At 44.6% G+C, this 27,361-nt stretch overlaps 2 protein-coding genes across 2 annotated transcripts; one reads left to right on the top strand and one right to left on the bottom strand.

Annotated features, from left to right (window-relative positions):
• Positions 1-1,367: 1,367 nt before the first annotated feature.
• Positions 1,368-13,249, top strand: LOC133109753 (properdin-like). Its single transcript, XM_061219318.1, has 9 exons — positions 1,368-1,504; positions 5,379-5,523; positions 6,613-6,779; positions 8,968-9,138; positions 9,588-9,782; positions 10,281-10,454; positions 11,183-11,377; positions 11,899-12,010; positions 12,180-13,249. The coding sequence occupies exons 1-9, from the start codon at positions 1,456-1,458 to the stop codon at positions 12,301-12,303; spliced, it is 1,332 nt and encodes a 443-aa protein (XP_061075302.1). The 5' UTR covers positions 1,368-1,455; the 3' UTR covers positions 12,304-13,249.
• On the bottom strand, positions 13,243-26,207 carry arhgef3l (Rho guanine nucleotide exchange factor (GEF) 3, like). The gene is made up of 13 exons (XM_061219317.1): positions 25,966-26,207; positions 24,417-24,474; positions 24,002-24,064; positions 20,510-20,557; positions 20,239-20,346; positions 19,489-19,653; positions 18,473-18,535; positions 18,036-18,132; positions 16,744-16,820; positions 15,542-15,799; positions 14,836-15,006; positions 13,993-14,188; positions 13,243-13,783 (listed from the first exon to the last, which is right to left on the bottom strand). Exons 1-13 carry the CDS (start codon positions 26,004-26,006, stop codon positions 13,539-13,541), a joined length of 1,590 nt encoding a protein of 529 aa, XP_061075301.1. The 5' UTR covers positions 26,007-26,207; the 3' UTR covers positions 13,243-13,538.
• Between the last annotated feature and the right edge of the window lie 1,154 nt (positions 26,208-27,361).

Here is a 27,361-nt window from a genome sequence, read left to right as displayed (position 1 = left end):
ACATTTTGCATTTTATTTGGAAATCAAGGTCCCAGAGTCTGGAGGAAGTGTGGAGACGCACAGAATCCAAGTTGCTCGAAGTCCAGTGTGAAGTTTCCACAGTCAGTGATGATTTGGGGTACCATGTCATCTGCTGGTGTTGGTCCACTGTGTTTTATCAAGTCCAGAGTCAACGCAGCCATCTACCAGGCAATTTTAGAGCACTTCATGCTTCCATCTGCTGACAAGCTTCATGGAGATGCTGATTTCCAGCAGGACTTAGCGCCTGCCCACAGTGCCAAAACTACTAGTAACTGGTTTGCTGACCATGGTATTACTGTGCTTGATTGGCCAGCCATCTCACCTGACCTGAACCCCCATAGAGAATCTATGGGGTATTGTCAAGAGGAAGATGAGACACCAGATCCAACAATACACACCAGATGAAGGTCACTATCAAAGCAACCTGGGCTTCCATAACACCTCAGCACTGCCACAGGCTGATTGCTTCCATGCCACGCCACATTGATGCAGTAATTTGAGCCTTGACCAAAAGGAGCCCCGACCAAGTATTGAGTGCATGACTGAACATGCTTTTCAGAAGGTCAACATTTCGGTATTATAAATCCTTTTTTTGATTGGTCTTATGTAATATTCTAAAATGTTGAGCTACTGGATTTTGGTTTTCATGAGCTGTAAGCCATAATAATCGAGATAAAAAAAGGCTTGAAATATTTCACTTCATTTGTAATGAATCTAGAATATATGAAAGGTTCACTTTTTCAATTAAATTACGGGAAAAAAATAACTTTTCCACAATATTCAAATTTTCTGAGATGCACCTGTACTAGAATAGTTTTAATATACACTGTACAATATTGAGCCATGGATAAGTCATATTATCAATAAATTCCACATATTTTGCATTGCTTTATTCTCATTATTATGGCAGGGAAAAACCGGGGCTAGATATACACACTGTGAATTTCTTGGGAAAGGTGGGCTTCTGAGGGTGCAACCAGAGCAAATACAATCTTTACGCAATTTCACAAACATGCCCTTTCTTGGCTTCTCCTGTAAACCAGTAAACCAGTTATTCCTGTAAGTCATATAATCGAATGCATGGGGAGTGGGTAGGATAGGCTGGTTAGATTATACTCTAATATCTGAGAGTTTAAATATCAGTCATGACTACTGTGTTATTTTTGAATGTATATAAAATGTAAAATATATCCTGGAAGGTAGCAAAAGGAGAGGGTAAAGACCAGAGGGTAAAGACCAGAAATTAACTGAAAAGTAATTCACTTTGATAAAAGAGGAAGGAAGTTCAGAAAAAATGCTGAAATTGGTGGCAGCCAACCAAGAGGAAAGAAACCAGTTAAGGGAGGAGAGAGACAGACAGAAAGATGGACAGACAAGAGTGGAGGGAGAAGAGGAGACATTCTGTGACAGAAAGCTCGTATAGGAGGTTGTGTAATGCTGCTGTGGACTTTATCCTGCATGCTCCTGGCTGCCCAGGAATCAGGTCCGTGCTACTAGCTCTGTACTATGTTGTGTATTCTCTACTTACACAGTAATTATAGACTGTACACTTACCTACTATACCATTTTTACAATCGTTTGTAGAATAATAGTATAAGCAATCACTTTTTACTCTACCTTTTGTACTAAGAAGATATGTAGGAAAAACTATGGGACAAATCTACTTCTGACATTCTAAACCATGTTTTAACAACTATCATATGTGTTGTTGTTGCACAAAAGTTTCTTATATGAACTATGATTAGAACAGGGTTTTTTATGAACTGTGAATAGAACAGTAGATTTTCGACATTAACATAAAATATGAACAAGGTGTGTACACTAATGTCTATTATGGTTATGATAGGGTTGTACAGTGATATACAGTGCTCTCCAAAAATATGGGATCAATGAAATGAATTATTTTTGCTCTATAACTGAGGCATTCAGATTTGAGATTTTAAAAAAATTAATATGAGAAAAAGTATCTGTATCAGTCAGCTTTTATTTCATGGTATTTATTTCACATGTATGTTTTAACATTTTGCAGATACATCTGTTTTTGTGTTAATATTTGGTTGCATACATACGTAGTTCTTAAATGCAATAACTGCATCAAGTCTACGACCCACTGACATCAATAATCATTTTGTATCTGCCTTTAGAAATACCTTTAGAAAAACCTTTAGAAATACCTTTAGAAATATCTTTCTACACCTTTGCTGAAGCTGCAAAGTCTTATCTGTCTTATCTTCTGAAAATTAAGTGTTTGCTCAATTGACTTGAATCAGGGGACTGACTTGGCTATTCATGAACTCTTTGGTTGCACAGGCATGCTGTAGTATTTGGGGTCATTGCCTTATTGACTGAAGAGGCACCCTCTGATGAAGTTGGAGGAATTTCTTTGTACATAGTCAGACAGAATCTGTCTGTACACTTCCAATTTCATCATACTGCTGCCATCCTCCATTAGATCACCAATAAAGATGAGCGAGCTTGTTCTAGAAGCATACAGTATGTATCCAAGCCATGAGACCACCTCCTCCATATTTCACAGATATTTTTCACAGAAGGAGGGGCTTTGTATAATGGGTTGCGCCTTCCTTTCTCCAAACATTTAGTTTTCCATCGCTTTGGTAAAGGTTTAGTTTGGACTAATTTTGGGCAAAATTTAATCTGGCCTTTCGATTTTTGCTGCTGATGAGAGGTTTGCGTCTTCACTGTAACCTCTATAAGTCTTCTGCATATAATGGCTTGTGATATTTTCGCCCCTGTCCTGGGAAGACTGCTGGTGATGTCACTGACCATTACTTTAGGGGAGGTGATATTTCCAAGGGGCCACAGGTTTCAATCAGCTGCCAATTCACACCTTGAGAACACTTGAGGATACCGGCAGCCCATAGTCACTCGCCTATACACCAGTGCTGTCACAAGATACATAAGTGTATCACTGTAGGCTATACAGGCCACAGGCACATCCGCATCTACATAGGTAGATAGTGAGCATATAGAGCCACACTATTGGCGGACATTTGCAGTTCCTTTTGTTAAACTGTTAGAACAGAGGAGCAGTATCTTTTGGAGTCAGATGAACAAGATCAAAATTAAATTAACCCTGTTCCAGTAGCATTGGTCAGACTACAGGCATTGTAGCATTGGTCAGACTTTACCTCTCTGATACTTCTGCCTTTTGGTGTATTTGGGGGGTTCTTACAAGCCAATTAATGACTTACTGGTGCTGAGAACACCCTGAAATCCACTGCAGCCCTCCAAGACTGGAGTTTGACACCTGTGCTTTAGGGTTTTTCTTCACAGCTGCTTTCTTCACAGTTCTCTGATTCATCTGTTATCAACTGTCTTCATTGGCCAACCTGTACAGTGTTCATTTCTTTTTAATGACTTTTCAAACTGCTGTCCTTGATATACCATTATACGTTTCTTCTGTTCTCTCAGTTTACAGATGAGTTGTTTTTCAGCCACAGTTAGTCCTCTTGTCTGCATGGTGGCGTTTTCTTCTGACTCGAAATGCAATCTCCATAAATTAAATAGGATATAGCAGAAAATAACAAATTTCACTCTACTGCTCCCATGCCTTTTAAGTGGCAGTTTGTGACCTGTTGTGCAATAGAGCATGAACTGTGCTGACTGTTCAATCCTAGATGACAGAGCACTTAAAATGACAGCTTTCTCAACCATATCTCAGGTTTTTTCTTCTTCCCATAAAGTTATTTAAATAAGAAAATGAGAAGTAATGCTGGTATGGGAAACTGGCTTCTGTTTCATTGCACAACACGAAAGCAATTTAATCGTTCTGGCTCCTTTAGAAGAGAGTTTCAGGTTCCATAAAAGATAATTGAAGTTTATGTATAGGATTCATATGAGAAGACGTATAAGTAGTACAGTGTATAATACAGTTATACAGTTAACTGCCTAAACAGGCAAAATCAACCACAATTAAGGGTTAATCCAGCGAGAACGCTATAGCAATACAAAATGTTCTATCTAGTTCGTTTGCCACATAGCTACAAAGCTAGCTATCAATAAACCAAACTTTTCATGAAGTACAGTTATTTAGCTTGCTTTTTTAGCTTGTAATTTAATTAATCCTTCATTCAATCCAGACTGCTTAATTAGATAAAAATTCACGACAGAAAGAGAAAAAATAATCATTAATAATCATGAATATTTACAGGCCAGTCGTAACATTACATTTTGTTGCATTACATTAATGGAATTTGGCAGACGCTCTTATGCAGAGCAACGTACAACGAAGTGCATACCCATAACCAGGGATAAGTGTGCTGAAAGACCCTAGAGGGAAGTACAATTTCAACTGCTACCTGCACAACAAAGACCGCAACCGCAACACGCAAATGTATGAACAAACCCCTTAACTAGCCAAACACTGCTTACCTAGCCAAACTATAACATCCTGATACACAAGTAAATCACAGAAAGGTTCACAGGGAGGTAGGGAGGGACAGGAAGAGGTGCTGCTTGAATAGGTGCGTCTTCAGTTTGCGCTTCAAGATGGGAAGAGATTCTACAGTTCTGACCTCAACGGGGAGTTCGTTCCACCACAGTGGAGCCAGAACAGACAGTAGTGTACGAAATAAGATTAATTAACCATTGTGATGTACTGGTATATGGCCCTGGAGTGCAATGGCTGAAAACTGTCCTCCCCACCCAGGACATACTGTCTTGAAAAGAAGGGGATGGGCAATTTGGAAATGTCATATAGTCTGTTTTCAGTTTCATTCCCTCTCAGTCATTTGTTTCACCTGTGCTCGATTTGTTGTCTCCGCCTCCCACTCCTCCCACCTCCCACTCCTTATATGTACTTCCTTCCTGTCTCTTGTGATTAATTTCACTGTTGTTTTTATCTGTTCCCCAGAGTCTGTACCTGTGTTTTCCTGTGCCCAGTTCTAGCCCCCTCTTCACTGTATCCTTGCTATTTTCTGTCTGGCTTTTGCTCTGATTTAGCATTTCCTGTATTTGATCTCTGCCGGGGTTGGAACATTGTGTTTTTGGATTTTGTTTTTTGTGCCTTCGTCTGTGTGGACTGCTTTCCTGTTCTTGAACTCGGCCTGTTATCTGACCACTCGTCTGCGTGCCCTTTATGTACCTGTTTGCCTGGATTTTTGACCATTGCCTGTTTCTAGATTGTGTTTTGGTTCTGCCCCTTGTTCATTAAAGCCTGCCTTTTTTCACCTTCTCTGCGAGTCTGCTCTTGGGTCCTCTGTCCTACAACCCTAACACATACAAGTTATGTTTACTCATTATTACAATTGTTTTTTACAGAACAATGTATTTTAGCACTATAAGCACCTACGTTGTGTCATGGCATATATTCTCTCTCCTGTCTGTCCTGTTCGCAGTGTCTGAGGAGGCTCCATGTTATCAGAGCTTTAATGCGCAGCACGGGAGCTGTGAAGTCCTTCTGGGAGGAGCTGAGGTGAATGACTGCTGTCTGAACCCTCACTATGCCTATAAAGATGAGGATGGAGTCTGTCAATCCTGTCGGTTAGTGCCCACACCTCCATATCCACCTGTCTGTCACTCTCCTGGAATTTGAAAATGGCACCAAGCAGCCAATTAATTAACGTCAGTCAGTGGAACCAATGGAACCCAGGATGACATCGCTTTATTGCCGAATCACATGACCACCAGTAAAGCCATTCTGACAGTTCATAGTAAGGAAACAAAAAACACTGAAGTTCACTTTCGGCTATATCAGGGTACGCTCAGTGAGCACTTTATTAGGTATTTATTAGAATTATGTTTTAGACTTATTGGTCTTCTGCTGCTGTAGCCTATGCACTTAAGAGGTTTGAAGCATTGTGTGTTCAGAGATGTTCTTCTGCATACCATTGTTGTAATGCATTGTTATTTGCGTTATTGTTCCTCTAAGCTTTGACCAGTCTGACCCTTCTCCACTGACCTCTCTCATTAACACACATTTTTTTTTAGACTGTTGACTATTGTGCATGAAAATCCCATTCCACGGTCAAAGTCACTTAGATCACACTTGTTCCCCATTCTGACATTTGGTCTGAAAAACAGCTGAACCTCTTGACCATGTCTACATGCTTCCATGCATTTAGTTGCTGCCACATGATTGGCTGATTCATTATTTGCTTTAACAAACTGGTGTACAGGTCTACCCAATAAAGTACCTAGTGAGTGTATGTCTATAATACCAAGAGTCCCTCCCCTGTTCATTAACACAAGCAAAAGGCTTGCTAAGGCATATGCTTGAAGACAGCATATGGCTTGCCTCTGTATCTGTTTTTTAGTTGGTTACTGCAAATGGCACTTGATCAGTTACATAAAGTAGGTGACTCTGAGGTGATCACTGGAGCCCATCATCATTAAAGATTAGTGAGCCCACTCCAGAAGCAGCCATGCAAGCCCAAGCCAAGACATTTCCTCCACCGTGCTTTACAAATGAGCTCGTATGTTTTGGATCGTGAGCAGATCCCTTCTTTCTCCGCATTTTGGCTTTTCTATGACTTTGGTAGAGGTAATGGCACTTGATAAATGACATATAGTCGGTGACTCTGAAGGTGATGGCGATACGGGGGAGGTTATGAGTCTCCTCTCTGTCCACAGGCCTGCCAGCTGGACAGACTGGAGCCCATGGGGGCCCTGCACCCGTTCCTGTCTGGAGGGGGTCCAGCAGCGCCGGCGTTTTTGCTACGGCAGGGGTGACTGCAAGGACCCCCACAAGCTGGGGAGCCTGCAGACAAGGCCCTGCGAGGACAGCAGCTGCTGCCCTGGTACATTCAGGCCCGCAGCTAGATACAGTACACACAACTACACACACACACACACACCCACCCACACACACTCAGCTGCAGACACCACACACACACACACACACACACACACAACACACACACACACACACACACACACAGCTGCAGACACCACACACACACACACACACACACACACACACACACACACCCACACACACCCACCCACACACACTCAGCTGCAGACACGACGCAGACACACACACACACGCACGCGCACGCACGCACACGCACACGCACACGCACACGCACACACACCCCAGCATCAGGCATGCCCGCAACTACAGACGTAGCACAGCTGGGCACACACAGCTGCAAACATGCCCATGGCTACAGACATACATAGCCACCCACATTACATTTTTTACATTCTTATCCAGAGCGACGTACAGTTGATTACATAAAGCAGGAGACAATCCTCTCCTGGAACCCTGCAGGGTTAAGGGCCTTGCTCAAGGGCCCAATGGCTGTGCGGATCTTATTGTGGCTACACCGGGATTAGAACCACCGACCTTGCATGTCCCAGTCAATTACCTTAACCACTATGCTACAGGCTGTTCACATGAGCGGCCTGTAGCGTGGTGGTTAAGGTACATGACTGGGACACGCACAGCCTTGGGCCGTTGAGCAAGGCCCTTAACCCTGCATTCCTCCAGGAGAGCATTGTCTCCTGCTTAGTCTAATGAAGTGTACGTCGCTCTGGATAAGAGTGTGTGCCAAATGCCATTCATGTAATGTACAGACACAAGGCTAACCACTCAAACCTACCAAGAGACAGTGAGAGAGAGAGAGAGAGAGAGAGAGAGAGAGGGAGCAGAGTGAGACATTGTGAAGGGGAGGGTACTTCATCATAATTACAGTGTTTAAGTTCTGTGGTGGGGGTGGCAGAGAGAGAATGAGAGGGGAAAGCACATTTATTTTGGCGTGTGAAAAATCCTTTACCCTTGTGTCGAAATGAGCATCGTTGCTTCACATTTCTAATAGGACTTCCCAATTTTACATATTTACAACCAACATGTATTACGAACTCGGACACAAATACGGTCAGTTTGACCAATGTTGCTTCAGCAGCAGGTTTTGATGGGAAGAGAAAGTTTCCGTGGTAGCCATTTCTGCCTGTTCAGCATAGTTTCTCATTCAAACGGAAGGTCTGGTTCTTCTTTCATACATACGACTGAAGTGAAACTGCATCTTTTAAAAAGCATATACAGTCCCCTTCAAAAGTATTGGAGCAACAAGGCCAATTCCTTTGTTTTTGCAATCCACTGAATAGCTTTTATTTCCTGGTATTTGTTAAATTATGTAAAGCATAGCCAATTTTTAGGTGAGCAAAAGTATTGCTCTCCCTCTCTCTCCCTGTTTCTTTCAACTTTTCCCTCCATCATTAAACCCTCTCCCTCCAACTCATCTCTCCCTCATCCCACTCTCCCTTTCTCTCTCAACTTTTCCCTCCATCAATCCTTCTCTCCCTGACTCTCTCTCTCTGGTCAGATATACACTCAGTGAGCAATTTATTTGGCAGACCAGCTTGTTAATTCATTCATTCATTATCCTAACCCGCTTATCCTGAACAGGGTTGCAGGGGGGCTGGAGCCTATCCCAGCATACATTGGGTGAAAGGCAGGAATACACCCTGGACAGGTCGCCAGTCCATTGCAGGGCACACACACCATTCACTCACACACTCATACCCATGGGCAATTTAGACTCTCCAATCAGCCTAACCTGCATGTCTTTGGACTGTGGGAGGAAACCGGAGTACCCAGAGGAAACCCACGCAAACACGGGGAGAACATGCAAACTCCGCACAGAGAGGCCCCAGCCAACGGGGATTCGAACCCAGGACCTCCTTGCTGTGAGGCGGCAGTGCTACCCACTGCACTATCCGTGCCACCCAGCTTGTTAATGCAAATATTTAATCAGCCAATCATGTGGCAGTAACTAAGTGCAAGAAAGCATGCAGACTTGGTCAAGACGTTCAGCTGTCGTTCCGATGAAAAAAAGTAAATGTCAGCACGGGGAATAAATGTGATCTAAGTAACATTGACTGTGTAATGTAAATAGGGGCTTGGGATAGGTTTTAAGGCAATTGGGAAAAGTTTTGGTTTCAAGGAACATCAAAAGTGAAAGGTCTCTCTCTCTTGCTCAGAGCAGGGAGGATGGGCAGAGTGGGGGCAGTGGCAGCCATGCTCAGTGAACTGTGGGACTGGGCAGAAGCTGAGGGAGAGAACTTGCTCCTCGCCGCCCCCTGTCTGCAGGGGGGGGTGCAGCGGTCCAAACACAGAGTACGCTTCCTGCGACACCGGAAAGGCCTGCGCAGGTAAGGCACAGCGCACCACAACCCGCAACATGCACATAACACACCGCCAACACAGCCAAAACAAATCAAATATTTGAAAAATAAAACATAAAACATTTATTTTACATGTTGAATTAAGTGAGGCTTTTAACGGCTGATGCACTTGTGTTCAGTAGTTAATGCGCTGAATATTAAACCGTGGCCTGTAGGGAAGTGGTTAAGGTACATGACTGGCACGTGGTTCGATCCCCGGTGTAGCCACAATAATATCTGCACAGCCGTTGGGCCCTTGAGCAAGGCCCTTAACCCTGCATTGCTCCAGGGGAGGATTGTCTCCTGCTTAGTCTAATCAACTGTACATCGCTCTGGATAAGAGCGTCAGCCAAATTACATGTAATGTAAACAACGCCGTTGGCCGTTAAAATGGCAAGAGTATGTTTTACTCAATCCTCACTTCTCCAACACCCCAGTCCATGGTGGTTGGTCAAACTGGGGCAACTGGGGTCCGTGTGACGAAAACTGCAGAAATGAGGGGGCCTCTCCACCACGACGTCACAGCGTTCGCTCCTGTACCAACCCCGCCCCCTCCCTCCTCCCCCCTGGCCTGCCGTGCGCTGGGCCAGAAGAGCGGGCGGAGCACTGCCACAGCCTGCCCTACTGTGCCGGTAAGAGACTGACATAGTCAATATTTATCTTACATTGCAGTCCAGATTCAAACCTTTTTTTTTTGCCTGAAATCAATCAATATTTGTCCTTATCTGGCCTGCATGCCTGGTCAACATTCTTTCTTAATTTCTTTGTGATCCCATATCCTTAAAAACAAAATTCTCACACTGTAAGTGGCACTTTTTTTGATTGGCAGAATCAGCAATAGCCTTGCCAAAAACTGGCCATCATTTGAGACTGGATTGAATCCAGGCTTGTGTTTGTATCCTGAACTGAAACGTTTGATTGTGACAGAGTGAGTGTCGGTATATACAGGTAATTAGCTACCTGACCCATGGTAGACAGCTTAAACAAAAGAAACGCACAGACATCTGCTTATATTGTTGAAGACAAATGTTGAATTGAATCCAAGTACAATGCCCGTGAAACAGTCTATGCAGAAAAGAGGCTCACTTCAGTGACCATGTGACCGTGTCCTCGTGTTTGCCTCTCCTCAGTGCATGGAGGCTGGGGGCAATGGAGTGCGTATTCTGAGTGCCCAGTGACCTGCGGCATTGGGCAGACAGTAAGGAGACGGGAATGTAACAATCCTGCACCCAAACACGGTGGAAAAACCTGCCCGGGACTCCCCACCTCCACCCAGATATGCAACCAAAAAAATCCCTGTCCAGGTACCTGCACACCAAGCGGCTGAAACTGGGCTTCAGTTTCCTGGTCTTGTTGCGAGACGCTGCTCCAGTATCGGTGCTTCAGCCTGTAGCGTAGTGGTTAAGGTAAATGACTGGGACATGCAAGATCGGCGGTTCTAATCCCGGTGTAGCCACTATAAGATCCGCACAGCCGTTGGGCCCTTGAGCAAGGCCCTTAACCCTGCATTGCTCCAGGGGAGGATTGTCTCCTGCTTAGTCTAATCAACTGTACGTTGCTCTGGATAAGAGCGTCTGCCAAATACTATTAATGCAATGTAAAGTTATTGTGTTATTAGGTCAATACAGAAATACTTTGCAGATGAATCAGAGACAGTTTGCATCACAGCCAAATCACTCTCACTCACGTGATTAGTGGAGGAGCCGCACTCCGCGGACTTACTGCACAATCTCCGGCTCCTAACCGTACAACATGGTGGCGCCTGAAAACTCAACGTCCGTGGTTCCAAAATACTTTTTACAAGCCCATGGATAGTCACTGGGAGACATCACAGGCACACTCACACTCACATACAAACACAAACACACTCACACACTCAAACAGAGATGTACACACTCTCTCACACACACACACACACACACACCCACACTGCACCACGCAAGCAAGACATGACTGCTCTGCTGAAGCCCATCTTGAATATAATTTTACAATCCATTTCTGTATGTAATGACATTTTCATTTTCTCTCTCAGTGAATGGTGAGTGGGCAGAGTGGGGAGAGTGGGGTCGGTGTAAGAGGCACAATAAGAACATCAATTGCGTCACATACTCGGCAGGCAGACAGTGGAGAGAGCGCACCTGCGAGCACAAGAGCTCGGATGGCGCTCACTGTCAGCCAGGGCTGAGCAGTGAGAGCAGGCCCTGCTACGACATTCAAGGATGCCGGCGTGAGTCCCACAAATCTCTCCTAAACACCACGTCACCGTTACCAGAGAGAGCCCCACAAATCTCTCCTAAACACCACGTCACCGTTACCAGAGAGACCCCCACAAATCTCTCCTAAACACCACATCACCGTTACCAGAGAGAGCCCCACAAAACAAAACACCATCTGCACTTTTTGCCATCCCTGTTTTCACGATAGCCTTCCCAAGAGATGTACAAAGATGTAAGACTCGGTACAGAGTAATGGTCAAATGTCCCCCAATATTATCAGTAGTTCATTAAACATTATAGAAGAAGACTGTGTAGTTTTATCTTTGTGAAGGGGGGGTGCACAAAGTACTAAAAACAGGTATGCCAATAATTATGATACCTATGTTTTTGGAAAAGAACATGATTTGTTGTTGAAAACAAAACCTTTACTCCAAATAACTGGTGTATTACTGGTGTTATGTTTACTGCCTTTTTTGGTCATATTTATCAATGATGCCTGACTGGATATTTGTGTACTGTATGTTTCTCTCAGGCGTGGGTAACTGGAGTGAATGGGGCAACTGGGGTCTCTGTCAGCCCAACTGTGGACCCCAAGCCCAGAAGACCAGGAAAAAAGTGTGTGAATTGGACTTCTCAGACTACACGTATGTAAATGCCAAATTTTTGTCTTCCTTTTTCTTCCCAACCTCCATTATCAATTTCCTTCTCTCCATCTTTTCCCCTTGCATCCATCTCATGCCTCCTCTTGCCATTATCACCTCACTCTCTTACACTCCACCCTGCTGCCTAATAACAGCTTCTCTATCCCTACAGGACAAAAGTGGTCAAGAATGAGACCATCCATTTTGCAGGAAAAGCCCGGGAATTATGTGTGAGGATGAAGCCAGAGGAAGTGACCATGAGTGCACCCTGCCTCAATGTTCCCCCCTGCACCTAATCATCAACATTCCCCCTGTACCCAACCCCAACATTTTATTTCCACATTGGCTATCCTCTAGTTTCTATAGTTATGTCATGACACTGATGATTATTATTTTGTACTGCTATCTCGCTAGCTAGCAATATATCAATATATCAATATATAGCAATATATAGCTATATATAGCAATATATGGCCACCAAGATCTTTCCCTCTCTCACTAATTTTGGTAGAGTAGACTATTTGCCATAGCCTAGGTTTTTAGCTGCTTCTCTATTGCAATGAGTGAAGCCAGGCAGAACAATTATTCATGAAATAGGATGAAATTGGTTTAAAAAAATAGAAAGCGCAGAACTCGGATGTTGAAGGATTCATAGGAAATGGGAAAATTAGTCTGTGCAGAAATTTAGTCTTGTGCAGTTGTCTTCACAGCTTTAATGCGCAGTTGAGGCATCTTTTGAGTCATTTCTGACTTTGTATATGTACTCTCCTGATAAAAAGAAATACATTAAAAGTCCAGAGATCAAATCAGCATAATTCAGTTTGAACACACATACAAATACACAAACACACACACGCAGACACAGAGCCAACATAAGGTATGAAATGCATGGATTTTTTTGCTGAATTATACATGGTAAAAATGTTGTATGTAAACAACTGATTTGTATTCCATTCATCTGAAATTTTAACTATGCATTACTTTGCTGTTAAAAGTCAGTTTATTTGGCACCACATTAGTAAAACTATTAGTTTTACAATTATTGATATTATATAAACATTTGCGTTTCCTCTGACACAACCAGACATTAAATATGCTCTTCATATAAATAATCTGATTGAATTTGTATCTAAGGTGCAACTGCTGTTTTTGCAATGTTCCTCAAATGACCATTATTTTTTCATATTTGAATAAATGAGATTATTGACAATAAATCTAATATCATTTGCAAACCATTACAAAGTCCAATTCTTTAATTTACACAAAATAAAAACGACATGCTGGTACATTTGTGAACTAATTGGATCATACATTCTCATAGAGATTTTAAAAAGAGCTTTAGGGTCATATCTATGGAAAGAAAGACAAAATTGAACTTGAACCACTCGGAGAAATCTGAAACATTCACAATAAGTTTTGCATAGGTCTGGGAAGAGAAAGAGGATTTTTTTTTTTTTTTTAAACAGAGTTAAGAAGTTTTCTTTTTGAAGTCTTTTTTCGAAAACCTACCCTCTGAACGTGCTTTATAAAACTATGTGTCCATCATCTCCGAGTCAGAGCTCAGACTCAGCTCGGCTATGTGACAGAGGGCAGGGTCAGGAGAGGTCTGGGGGAGCAGCCAGGATTGGCTGGGTTGAGACTCCCTGTCGCGTGACTGGACGATGGCCTGGCGGAGGCAGCTGATCCACTGCTGCTTGTTGAACGAATCGTTGGCCTGCAGGCTGTGGGACTGGGCCTTGGACCGGCCCTGGATACTCACCCTGAAGCAGTTCTTAGCTGTGACACACAGAATAGTCACAGCCCAACAAAGAGAGTGAAAATGACGCCCAAGCTGAAATCTACCATTTCGATAACGAGGTATTCTCGACTGCCGATTTGAGAATACCTGTTTTCAAGTAAAGCTGGGGTAAAAGAAGAGGGCCAAAAACACACTGTCTCATTTTTGTAATGGTACAACAGCAGAAGAATAAAAGCAGAAGATGTACCTTTGTCAGTGGTGGAGGTGAAGGCTCCGCGGAACGACCCGCCCCCTCCGCCCTCCCCGTCCGGAAGATCCTCCAGCAGGAGGTGCGCGGTGGGGAGGGGCTGACGGTAGACCTGGAACTGCACCCCCCCCTCCTTATCCTGAGCCATGGGGCGGGTCAGAACCAGAGCCAGCTCAAACAGGAACACGTGCAGCTTCTACACAGAGGGGGGTGGAAGAGAGAGAAATATACAATTATATTACTAGTTGTTACATTTATCTCGAACAGGGCTGTTCGACTCCGTGTCCTGCCGGCTGCAGTGTATGCCGGTGTTTGCTCCTCCCTTGCGCTACGCCATCTGATTTCACTAATTAGCTTATTATCTGAACCTAGCAGGTTACATAATTTGTGAAATCAGGTGGTATAGCGCACGGTAGGGGCAAATACTTGAAGACACTGCAGCCTGCAGGACATGACTCAAGAGTTAAGTAGCACTTATCTATAAAATAGGAATAAACAGGTAAGGTACAAACAGTAGAAATGTTTAGAAACATGAATGAGTATAAACAGAATGAACGAATAACAATAAATGGTAAATGGTTGGCATTTATATAGCGCCTTTATCCAAAGCGCTGATGCTTCTCATTCACCCAACACACCAACAGCGATTGGCTGCCATGCAAGGCACCGACCAGCTCGTCAGGAGCATTTGGGGGTTAGGTGTCTTGCTCAGGGACACTTCGACACGCCCAGGGTGGGAATCGAACTGGCAACCCTCCGACTGCCAGGCGACCGCTCTTACCGCCTGAGCCTGCCCCGATAGAGAGGAAGAGGAAAGGGAGGGGGAAGAGGAAGGGTACTGACCTGGCCCTTGCTGTTCTTGAGTTCCCCGTGGCAGTAGAGGAAGCGAGAGAGCTGGATCTCGGAGAGTCTCTGGCCCTCCTCCTGGTAGGACAGCCCCCGTCTGTAGAACTGGCATTCGGCCTCTCCTGTCTTGCTGTTCACCTCTGAGATGATGCTCTGGATCAGCTCCAGCTGGGCCCATAGGTGGCAGGGTGATTTTTCACAAGTATTCACTAACACCCTGGCACATTCCTCTTGTTATTAACGTTCAAATTGGTCTGTGTTTTGTGCAATAAAAATGGTTTTTTTTTTTTTTTTTTAAGAGGTACGCTTCAAATTTTTTTTTACATTTTTAACATCCAGCTCATACTTGCTTCTTTATGTCTCAGTTAAATGAAATGAACAAATGACCATGTCACAAACTGGCATCTTATTTAAGAGGCCAAAGATCCAAAACTGATCTTTTCTTTTCTTTTTTTTTGTGTATGTATGTATGTATATATGTGTGTTTATTTATTTTTCTTGTGCATACGTACAGTATGTGTTCATGTGTGCATCCGCCTATGTGTGTACTGCATGAGTGTGTATTTTACTTGGACTTGTGTGTGCATGTGTGTTTGTGTGTGTGTAGTAGCACCGTCTGTCTGAATGGGAGATTGTGTGTAGCAGTAGTTTCCATGTGAACGCAGTCTGTTCATAACAGTGAGGTGCATGCTGGGGGACTCACAGCCTGGGGCAGAGTGTCCAGGTCGGGATGCTCGGCTGGGGTGCTCTTCTCAATCTCCCTCAGCAGGAGCGGGTACTTGACAAGCCGGCTGCGCGGCAGGTCCAGAAAGTTCCAGAGGTCGAGCTTTCGGCTGAAGGAGGACTCCTGGCACAGCCGCAGGAAGTGCTCCACGGGCCGCTCCTGCTTCTTCTGGTCCAGCAGCGCCTTCGCCCCCACCTGGTTACAGCAGTACGTGATGTAGGCCTCCAGCTGCGGGAACTGCGCCAGGGCAGCAGAGAGAGATCAGCACCCTGCCCCAGAGAGAGATCAGCACCCTGCCCCTCTGACCCAGAGAGAGATCAGCACCCTGCCCCAGAGAGAGATCAGCACCCTGCCCCTCTGCCCCAGAGAGAGATCAGCACCCTGCCCCAGAGAGAGATCAGCACCCTGCCCCTCTGCCCCAGAGAGAGATCAGCACCCTGCCCCTCTGCCCCAGAGAGAGAGCAGCACCCTGCCCCTCTGTTCCAGAGAGATCAGCACCCTGCCCCTCTGCCCCAGAGAGAGATCAGCACCCTGCCCCTCTGCCCCAGAGAGAGATCAGCACCCTGCCCCTCTGCCCCAGAGAGAGATCAGCACCCTGCCCCTCTGCCCCAGAGAGAGATCAGCACCCTGCCCCTCTGCCCCAGAGAGAGATCAGCACCCTGCCCCAGAGAGAGATCAGCACCCTGCCCCAGAGAGAGATCAGCATTCTGTCCCAGAGAGAGATCAGCACCCTGCCCCTCTGCCCCAGAGAGAGATCAGCACCCTTCCCCTCTGCCCCAGAGAGACAGAGAGATCCCAGGATTCGATAGACCTAGGAGATATTCCGCTCCAAATGTTTAATACTGAAAGTTCTGTGCACTTGCCAATGGAACAAAATTAGTAGTTTTATGATTTGTAAATTCATCAGGGGGTTACTAAATTATCTGAGGAGCATGTATAGTACTGTGGCAATGGACATTCTGCACTAGAATACTAGAATGGCTGAGTCCTAGATCAAGCTGGCATAAGCATGACATAGCACCTTTTATAACGAGCCACAACAAGGAGTATTACACCTTACGACAAATCTAATTAGACTTATCACAGTGGAGGTGTACCAGTACACAGCAGTGGTGGCTGAGATGGGACATTAAGCACTGAGATTGTGAGATGAACAAAGGGTGCAACATAAAGACACTCACCCAATCCAGCAGTGTGGGCCCCACCTGCTCCACCGTCTTTTCTGCTCCCCTCAGCCCCTCCAGCCGCGACAGGAAGTCTGCAAGCACAACGCGGAGACTCTGATCAGGAGCTCCACCAAAACCACACAAAAACCGCACGGCTGCACCGTTCTTCTGCAAACCCACCCTTTCTGCTTATGCCAAACGCAGTTCCAGAGCTCAGGCATTTCATTTAAGCCACGGTCACCATTCTTTCTAAAGCATGTGACCCACAGGGATTTATACTTGCATTATAAGCAATATCCTCAAGGAGGCGCTGGATTCACACGATCACCTGAATGCTGATAGAGTTTGTGGTCATTTTCTGGGCACATGAACAGGAAGGAAAGTAAACGGATGAATAAAGTGATGCAGGTTTTTAAGCATTGTCCAAGCAGAACTTTGCGCTACACAATACTTTTAAGGAATGTAATAATGGAGCAAGGTGAAAACCAACCAATAAAAACACCTGAGCAATATAAAAAGAGATGGTAAGGTTGGTATTCTGCTGCATTGGTCCATTCCCATTACATACATTTCTACTCCAGATTTGAGAACCCGGAGACGGACTTCTCACCAAGAGCTGCTGCACTGGCCCAGCTCCAGGAGTTTGCTGTGTGTACAGAGTTTAGGGGCACAGCGCACCTTAAATGGAATACATGTGGCCTGCAGCCTAATCAACATTACATTACATTACATTAATTACACTCTTATCCAGGGTGATGTACAGCAAATAATAAGATTGAATAAAAAATGATCATACATAATGCAGGAAATTAAATTAAATTAAATTAAATTAAATAGCTACTGCATGCATCAAAACATTTAGAAATGCTCCTTATTACAACCCTGGTGCACTCAATTCCAGGATATGATGATGGAAAATAGCTATTCCAGCCATGCTGATGCAGAAACATGGACCATTTGTATCAAGCATTGTCAAGCATTGTGGATTCTATCAAAAGACCATGATTAGATTCAATCACCAATTTTAAACCTAATATTTCATTATTAAAAATAGTTCTCCATTTATCATTTCCATGAAAGTGATACAGTAGACCATTTTATGTGTGCAGACCACTATTTAATGTGATGTTGGCACCAACCAGCTCGTCAGGAGCATTTGGGGGTCAGGTGTCTTGCTCAGGGATACCTCGAAGCACCCAGGATGGGGATCGAACCGGCAACCCTCCGACTGCTCTTACCACCTGAGCCAATATAAAATACAAGGGGATAAAGACAGACGGGTGAAAAACACCATAGGCTACGCTTACCCTCGTGTAGGGGAATTAAGGAGTCCAGGGTCCCGAAAATCTGCCCCAGCTCACTCTCTGTCATGATTTCTAGTTTCAGCATGGGCTCATAGTACACCTGTAACAAGACACGGGTGTGGGGGACAGAGAGTCAGGAACATGAGGCTGTACTGTGACAACTGTGTTTTAACCACACAGGTCTCCACCAGGTGAGGAGCAATAAAACAGCATCATTCATGTGTACACCTGTTCACCTGCCCTCAAAGAAATGTGGAGCTGGGACAGTGCAGCCCGTTGTGTGTATGTATACGTATGAATGTTTCTGTGAGTCATGGAATTGTGTGCGCGTCTGTGTTCGTGTGTGAAATTTTGTGTGCGTGTGCATGCGTGTGTGTGTGTGTGTGTGTGTGTGTGTGTGCGCAAGTAAACCGGGCATTCAGTGTTAGATCTGCACACACCTTTTTCACCAAACTCAGGTCCTCAATGAGCTGCTTCTCTCCCTGTGTGAGCTCGTAGATCACCTGCAGGAGAGCGCAGTAAATACACCAATCACAAGCACTGCCATGATGTCATCAGTCATGTGAGCAGTAAATACACCAATCACAAGCACTGCCATGATGTCATCAGTCATGTGAGCAGTAAATACATTTTAAGCCTGGTGTATACTACAGGATAGTTGGGCCGATTTTGTGCCCGATTCCCGCCTCCCGGCAATCGTGGGGGCGTTTAGACTGATCTGAACCGATGAGCAGCCCAGATTATCTTGTATTTTGAAGCATAATTGATATTTAGGACCCAGAATCCTATAGGGTGAAGGGCACAGCGACGGAATCTTTGAACAGAAACCCGCAACGGCCGACTATACATGGTCCCGACGACAATGTAGGCTAACGTTCGTTCCGAGTAAAGTGAGAACTTTTCCGGTAGTTGCATTAATTCGCATATCAGGACTTATTCGCGACTAGGCTTTCTGCTGTTTTGATAAATTTGTAATCTTGCAAGCCGAGTTGGATGACACAAGTTTTCGCAAGATCCCCGGTTGTGAGAGACGGGACTAAATGTTTAGCGTGTGACACTCTGTCTTGGCCAAATCAGTTCTGACGACTGAAAGACAAAAAAATCTGACAAATCTGTCGTCATGTGTGGGGTCTCCTACGCAGTGTGCTCCAGGCTTCAGAGCAGGTCTCAGGCCTCATCAGAGATCAGCGACCACGGGCCTTGTTTAAGGTGGGGAAGTGGGTACGTGGTAGAGGACAGTGTTTTTCACAGTAGTTGAGGAATTTGTGTTCAATGATTCCACTTTCTTCTACTATTTCCACTATTTTCTATATTTAGAACCACAATAAGAACCGTATTGGAACATGTATCAAGCATCTTTTGTGGCAATATTAACAGATTGTAAAAACAACTAAACAGTGAAGCTATCTGTATCTTGTGTGTGTGTGTGTGTGTGTGCGTGCGAGAAGACTAGTACCTCCTGTCGTTTGATCTCCTTAGTGGTGAGCTCCTGACTCACAGTGTCCACCGTGTCACTCCACAGCTGACTGTTGCGTCGCCGTGGGAACGAACTGGCCTTCTGCCGCGTTCTAATGGGGGCCATGGGGAGGGGCTGTGCCTCTGTCCGGAAGCTGATGGAACGCTGGGGGCAGGAGCCAAGATAGTGGCAACAGGTTAGATAGCTGCTGGGTAATAACATGATAACTACAGTATCCCTCAGGACACGTTCATGGTGAATGCAGCCTGTGAATGAGTCCTGAAAACTACCAGGCAAACCAGAGGTCCTCATGTCCCTACAGCACACAGCCTTTCGTTTAGCAGACCTGCTGCTCTCCAGAACCAGGGTGGGGGATCCCAGCAAACCCTGCTGTTCTCCAGAACCAGGGTGAGGGATCCCAGCAAACCCTACTGCTGCTCTCCAGAACCAGGGTGGGGGATCCCAGCAAACCCTACTGTTCTCCAGAACCAGGGTGGGGGTCCCCAACAGACCCCATATCTCTAAAGAACCAGGCTTGGGGTTCCCAACCAGGTTCAGAAGCCCCAGCATTATAAACACATTTTGCAGTCAACATTCTCAGTGATTCATTTGATCGATGACTGATGGAAATAGACATCCCACAAACACATTTTATCTAGGGTGTATAAGATACCATTTATTACCTGAGTACATGGTATCATTGAAATCTTTAGCATGTTGCGTGTGCATGTTAGCATATGACCGACATACCTGGATGGACTGTCCCAGGCGCTTAAGGGCAGGGGTTTTGACAGGACCCATGAATCCAGACATCCCCGCCCCCTTCCCCACTGGCTTCACCCGTTTGTTACTGGGCTCCTGGAGGGGTTTAAACCAAAAACAAATACACCAAAGCCCACACACAGTACCCAGTTTCTATTTACAGCAAGTGTTGCAAATTTCAAAACGTTAAATCGGAATGATAGACATGCTGGACAGAGCCAGAAATGCTTACATTTATAGACAGACACACAGACAGTACCTCCAGATCTTTGCTTGCCTCAAGGCTGCTGATGGTGTCATCTTCATCCTGTTGGAAATAATTGGTACTTTGATCTTTCGACAAGGGCAGTTAGTGAATCCACCTGAGGAGCAGCCATGTTCATTCCAAGCCTCTGGTCTATTCTAAATCCACATCATCAAACCCGTCCACTCCAGCTGGCCTGCCGTCTCACACACCCCATCTCAGTCACCATCATAAAAGGGATTCATACGGGGAAAATGTGCCCTTTCTGCTGTTGTGTGTTGCACTGAAAAATACCCCTCCATTTTTGTGGAGTCCCTGAACTGGAGGTTTATGGTCCAGCTTGACTGAAATCGCAGAACGTTCATGAAAGTTCTATACTGGCCCGACAAACTCCTAACCAAAAAGTATAAACGCACTCCAGTTGCCCAGAGTATAAATGAATGTCACGGTGACCAGCAACATTCATTGTGTGTTGTATGGCCTCAGTGCTGCTCACTGGACCACTATAACCTGTCCTTAAGACGGATTTATTCAGAAGAACACCACTGTTCTTCCATTAGTCATGGTTTTACGGGAGAAAAGCTTCCACAAAGTCAATTTGTAGATGGTAATTGCCCCAATGGAAAATCACCATCATGTGGAATCCACTGCAGCTAATCAGTCATTTTTTTCAAGCAATGTTATTTTTTTATGACGAACTAGTTTAGGTTTTGAGTTTGGGGATACATATGGTATGTGAAAAAAAGATGTGTAACTGCAGGAGCAGTAAAAAGATAAAAGTTTGTGAATTTTTAACATTTTAAAAATGTCAAAATGATTTCTGCTGAATCTCAAAAAAGATTTACATTTGAAAAAATAATATACTTTATTAATGCTGCTCAAGGAGCATTCAATCAGGAAAAAATGAAATGGCACACTCATGAAATCATTCATGTACATATATACTGATCAGCCACAACATTAAAACCACATGCTTAGTTCTTTAATGATTAAAAACTGTATAAACCTGTCTATAAACACTAAATATTTCATTATATGATATGTGTACTTATATAAATTATATATAAATTGTCAAATGAAAATGGAAATCTTGTAAGCTCATTGGGAGGGGGAGTGCATTGTTTTATTATTATTTATGTCTTGGTATGTACTGGTGTTCATGATGACGTGTTCATAGACCACCCGCTATATTACAAAATGCATGGCATCTAATCCTACATCAGTTTCACCACATGCATTACCATGTAATTCCAATGGAGGGAAGAAGGGTGAAACTGATTGTGGCTGATCGGTGTATATACTAAAGTGCCCTGGAGTTGAAGAACATGATTACAGTAAGAGACCGAAAGCACACTCTCCCACCCCCACAAACTGCCAACCCCCCCCCCCCACACCCACAGACAAAGCAATGCCCCAAACACAGCCCAAACCCAGACACAGACACAGCCCAAACCCAAACCCAGACACAGACACAGCCCAAACCCAGACACAGCCAACCATCCCCTACGCCCACACACACACGCACCTCCGATCGACAGCCGGCCTGGCCCTCTTACACAGACAACCCCCTTCACAACCCAAGCCATAGCCACGGCTCAGCTTTCTCCATTCAAAGCAAATTTCACAGATAAATGCAATTTTCACGTTACAGAGGTTTTCACACCAGAGCTCATTCATCCCCAGGTTTGCATCATAACCACATCCAATATAAACATCGATGAAGAAAATGATCCTGCTGGTAAGTTTAATTTAGGATATGAATTGCGTTTTTTGTGGGCGGCCTGTAGTGTAGTGGTTAAGGTAAATGACTAGGACATGTACGGTTGGTGGTTCTAATCCCAGTGTAGCCACAATAAGATCCGCACAGCCGTTGGGCCTTTGAACAAGGCCCTTAACCCTGCATTGCTCCAGGGGAGGATTGTCTCCTGCTTAGTCTAATCAACTGTACGTCGCTCTGGATAAGAGCGTCCGCCAAATGCCAATAATGTAATGTAATGTGTTTTTGAGGAAGGTAAAAAGTGAACTACTGGGCCCTAGTTACAGCCACACTGCCAGCTTACAGATGACAGAGGCAGAAGATATGACATGAGACCAAGTGTGAGTGTGGGTTTCTGCCTGCACTTCCTGTGTGAATCATATTGGAGTGTTTCAATGTTGCACACTCAATGTTCTGCTTCACGCTTTCCTTTCAAAACACACATCACACTTCAGTGTTCATCACCCAGAGTTCCTCACAAAGTAACTGAAGCTTTTTTTCCTTTTTTCATCAACAAAGTTAGCAGGCCATGCTACTAAACATACACCAGTGTCCCACAAAAACATTATGTATCCAAGAAATTTAATTGCGGCAAACTGTACAAACTAAGTACTCATTTTATCAATTTACAGTACCAGCACAGCTTTATGGAGGTTATGGCTGTTTTGACAAACTTTGGTAGTTGTTTGGTTATGAGGAAAACATGGACATACAAAGTGAATGTACCATGTAAACTTTAAAGAGGTGTAATTAAACAGTGCTATCAAAATATATGTAGAAATAAATGCTATTTCTTGGTGTGTTTATGATGGTGCGCATGTAGGTGAATATACAGGAGTGCATACACTCAAAGAGCACTTTATTAGGGATTTATTAGACTTATTTCTTTATACTTCTACTGCGGTAGCCTATCCACTTAGGAGTCATGATGTGTTGTTTGTTCAGAGATGCACTTCTGCATACCACTGATCACATTTTTCTCCATTCTGATGGTCGATGTGAACATTAACTGAAGCTCTTGACCCATATCTACATGACGCATTGCACTGCTGCCTCACAATTTGCTGTTTAAGTAGGTGTTCCTAATACAGAGCTTGGTGGGTGTATATTGGGACATCTCGTAAACCGTGTGTGTGCGTGTGTGTGTGTGTGTGTGTGTGTGTGTTTGTATCCTGTATATGTGGCTCGGATAGAGGTCTGATGTTTGTGGCCATAGAGTTTCCGCTCAAACATGCATGCAGCTGAGGAAAGGTAGGTGAGTGAGTGAGTGAGAGTGAGAGTGAGAGAGCGAGCAAAAGAGCAAGACAGTTGAGCACAGAGGCTGAATACCGTCAGACCCCCAGGCTCACAGCACGTCACTCCCATTTATACAATACCACAACACACACCACCATTTCATCTACGATGCATACAACGCATTTCATTTGTCTTTTTATGTTACTATGGTCATATTTTCTATTGGTTTGCTTTGCACAGTACTTGTGTGCATATAACGAGAGGGAAAACATCCCTCTATGGGAAACAAGACTAACACTGGCACTACAAAACACTGTAGTATTGCGCGTTGTTTAGGGAATACTCATGTGGCACGGTGTGTGGTTTTAGGAATGCTCCAGGGGTGTGTTGTTAATGGAATCCTCTGGCAGTGTGTCGTTTCGGGAATGCTTGGGGTATGCGGTTTGTTTTTGGGAATGCTCAGGTATGTTTAACAGGGGCAGGGGGGGCAGGTACAGGTTAGTACGGACAGTCACCTGGTGCTCTGGGCCTCTGGCCGCTGCCTCTGCCTCACTGCTGGTATCCTGCTTTCGTTTCTTCTGCAGGACCCAAGGCACAGACACACAAACACACAGAGACAGAGCCACTTAAACCCTGCTTCTGCCACCGACCGCTTCCCACGTGCACTCCCTCACTGCGAATGCCAACTACCTCACAATTAGCAACCAAATCACACCCAACCGACCAGCTGCGGTGAGCGCTGTAATTAACTTGATCAATTCACTAGCGAGTAAGGACGGAAGCCACCGCGACCGCCCTGGCTCTCCAGGGCCAGGGCAGCGAACCCGGCAGGTCTCCAGGACCAGGGCCAGTCACCCCAGAAGATCTGCTGCTCTCCTGACCCAGCCTTGGGGATCGTGTATTAAGAGTTTTTGAGAGGGACATTCTTACCCCAGCGTAGTCAGAAAGATTTGCACAGGTAAAGAGCCTCTCTCTCCCCACGGGGGACCTGAAAAAGAAAAAAAGTCACATTTACCTGGTTTGAACTATATTAATCAGCAAGTAGCAGTTTTCAACTGAAAACTCGTCTTTTGGGGGGATTCAAAGAAGGTAACAAATGCAAGGGATTTTGTAGCCAGTCACAGGTAGGGGGATGAGGTGGCCAGAGGTAGTATCAGAAATAGCACTTATAAAGACGACCGATTCCGTAAAAATGTGTGCAAATTAAAGTGATTCGACTTCTCCTGTTGGCAAAGATTTCCATTTAAATGTGAAATTTCAGTACGCAGTTTATATGCATCATATTATCAATTATACAATTGGCTTAATAAATCTCTCCCTCCTCACCCTGTGTTGTGAGTAATCTGGCACAAAATGGCTGATATTTTTGTGTGCTAAACACAGGTGTTGTTAGAGGTGAGCTTCCCCCCATCACTGAACTTTGAGATGAATGGCTATAGAATAGCAACCCATGAATTATTATTTATAACTATTATTATAATTAAGAATTCGTTCAGAGGGAAATACCAGGTACACTCAGGACATGGGTGACGCATGGGTGTTAATTTATCCACTCAGGCACGATGAATCATCTCATCAAATCATCTGTCACAGCTTCACAGTCCTGTGTATCTGGTATTCCTGCTGACCACAGCAGCATTTTAAGCAGCTTTCTGTGGTATCACTCTTTGCAGCATGCAAAAATGCCTCCAATGAAAAGACAGAAAGGATTTTAAAAGAATGGCAAGCAAGTGAGCCAGAATTAGACCTTTTGTCATTGTGTCACCTCCAAAAGAAAATAATGTTTTTTAGTAGTATTTTATTTGCTTATTTGCAGCTGCCCTCATCCAGTGCAATTTAGCATTTAGTTTCATATGGCCGAGTAATGAAGAAGTTTATATATCTCTGCAACTTTTAGTTGCCAATCTTTGGGTTTCAGTCTGGACTTCCTAACCACTGTTATCACACAACAGCCAGATGGTAATATAATGACAATAAAAATTACCATCCACGGAACAAAGCTATTTTTTAAATTACTCTGGGCAGTTCTATTCTGCTTTGGCACCTGGAACTAAAATGGCAACTCTGAGACCTGAGATCACCAACTTCCTGTCAGCTAAAGGGGAACCACTGACCTGAGAGGCCTAGAATCCGTACCGGTGGGGACATTACAGCTCCACCTGACCCCATCGGTAATAACCCTGCTCCCTCCGTACCATCAATAACAACCCTGACCCATCCATCCGCACCTATCCACTACTCCTCTGTGCCTCCGCAGATCGAGGTGGAGCAGGCGAATGAAGATGGTTACAATGTGACAGGCAACAGCAGCACCAGAGAGACGTACAGAACAGGGGTGATGGCTCCACCGCAACACATGGAAAGGAAAGACCAGTCCACACGGCACGGACAGCCCAGGGCAAAGACAAAAGCTAGGGCAAAAGCAAAGAAAAAGGGAGAAAGCAATTGGTTTAAAAGGGGAGGCTAACGCAGGGCCTACCAGGAAGGCGACGTATCGACTTCGGTCTCCTCTCTCTCCATAGTTATGCCTTCTTCAGAGCATCCTGGTCAACACAGTCGTGGCGACATCTTCCCTCCAAACCGCCCAGAAACAAAAAATGAAAACGTTTAAAAACCCTGAGTGCTGCTACCTTCCTGAAGGCCTCCACAAGAGGAGAGACTACATGTCTTCCATCTCACCTTTCTGTACAAACGCACCCCTCCCTCCCCTCTCGTCTCTTCCTCTCGCAAACCACATCCTGTGTGAAATAAGCACAAATTTACACGCTTCCTGTTATTTCGGTCTCCTCACCGCCAAAAGGGTTTTTTCTGGATAAAACCAGAGCGCCAAGTAAAGGCATCAAACTTTAAAATGTCATTCATTTCAAATTCTCTTTTGAAACGGAGAGCTGCAGGTCACAACAGACTGGATGGTCCGTATGGCAAAAAACTAATTTGAACGCAGTCGGTTTCCATAGCGCTGCCCTACTTCCTCCTCAGTACTACAAGTGAAAAAATAAATGCAACAGCAATAAAGACCTAAGAGCATCAGGAGGACCACACATTCTATCGACCTTCATCTAAAGCATTCTTCTGGTTATAACACTGCCGTATTAATGACTTATGGCCACAAATTGTTCTCCAATGACAGCAATACAGTCTCACGGGCTTGGATTGCAGGAATTGATTTTGCACATGTTGCACTGGTGCACACTGCCATTCCATGTATATGGCTATAGCTGGGATGGCTACATTCAGGATTAGACACTCCACTGCAACCTGTGCAGTCACTACCATCAGTCCGCTGGTACCCCAAAGCCTGATTGTGGAGAACCACAGGATCAGCTGGGATCCAAAAGCTTGATAAGGTAGAGCCACGGGATCTGCTGGGATCCAAAAGCCGGAACAGGGAAAGCCACAAGGTCTGCAGGATTTGCGGAGATCCAAAAGGCTGACCAGGAAGAGCCTCAAGATCTGCTGGGATCCATTTTTCACACCATTCCCTGCAAACTCTTGAGATTGTTGTGCGTGTAAATGACAGGAGAATAGCCGTTTCTGAGATATTCAAACCACCCTGTCTGGCAGCAACAATTATTCCACTGTCAAAGTCACTTGGTCACATTTCTTCCGCATTCTGACATTTGGTCTGAACAACATCTAAACCGCGACCAAGTCTGCATACCTTTATGCATTTTGTTGTTGCCACATTATTGGCTAATAAAACATTTGGTGTACCAGGTCAACCTAATAAAGTGCTCAGTGAGTGTAGTTGTTCTTGTAATTCTGCTTACAGGGCTAAATGGATCTTTATACCTGCCGATGTCTTCTGGCCACAGCATGAAGGTCTCAACGTCTGGGCCTTCATGGATTTTTACAAAGTCAGAGCTGTTGGCTTA

The sequence above is a fragment of the Conger conger genome, chromosome 14, assembly GCF_963514075.1.
Source record: "Conger conger chromosome 14, fConCon1.1, whole genome shotgun sequence".
NCBI classification, from domain to species: domain Eukaryota; kingdom Metazoa; phylum Chordata; class Actinopteri; order Anguilliformes; family Congridae; genus Conger; species Conger conger.
The sequence above is the reverse complement of the archived record's forward strand: the minus strand, read 5'-3'. Positions and strand labels throughout refer to the sequence as shown.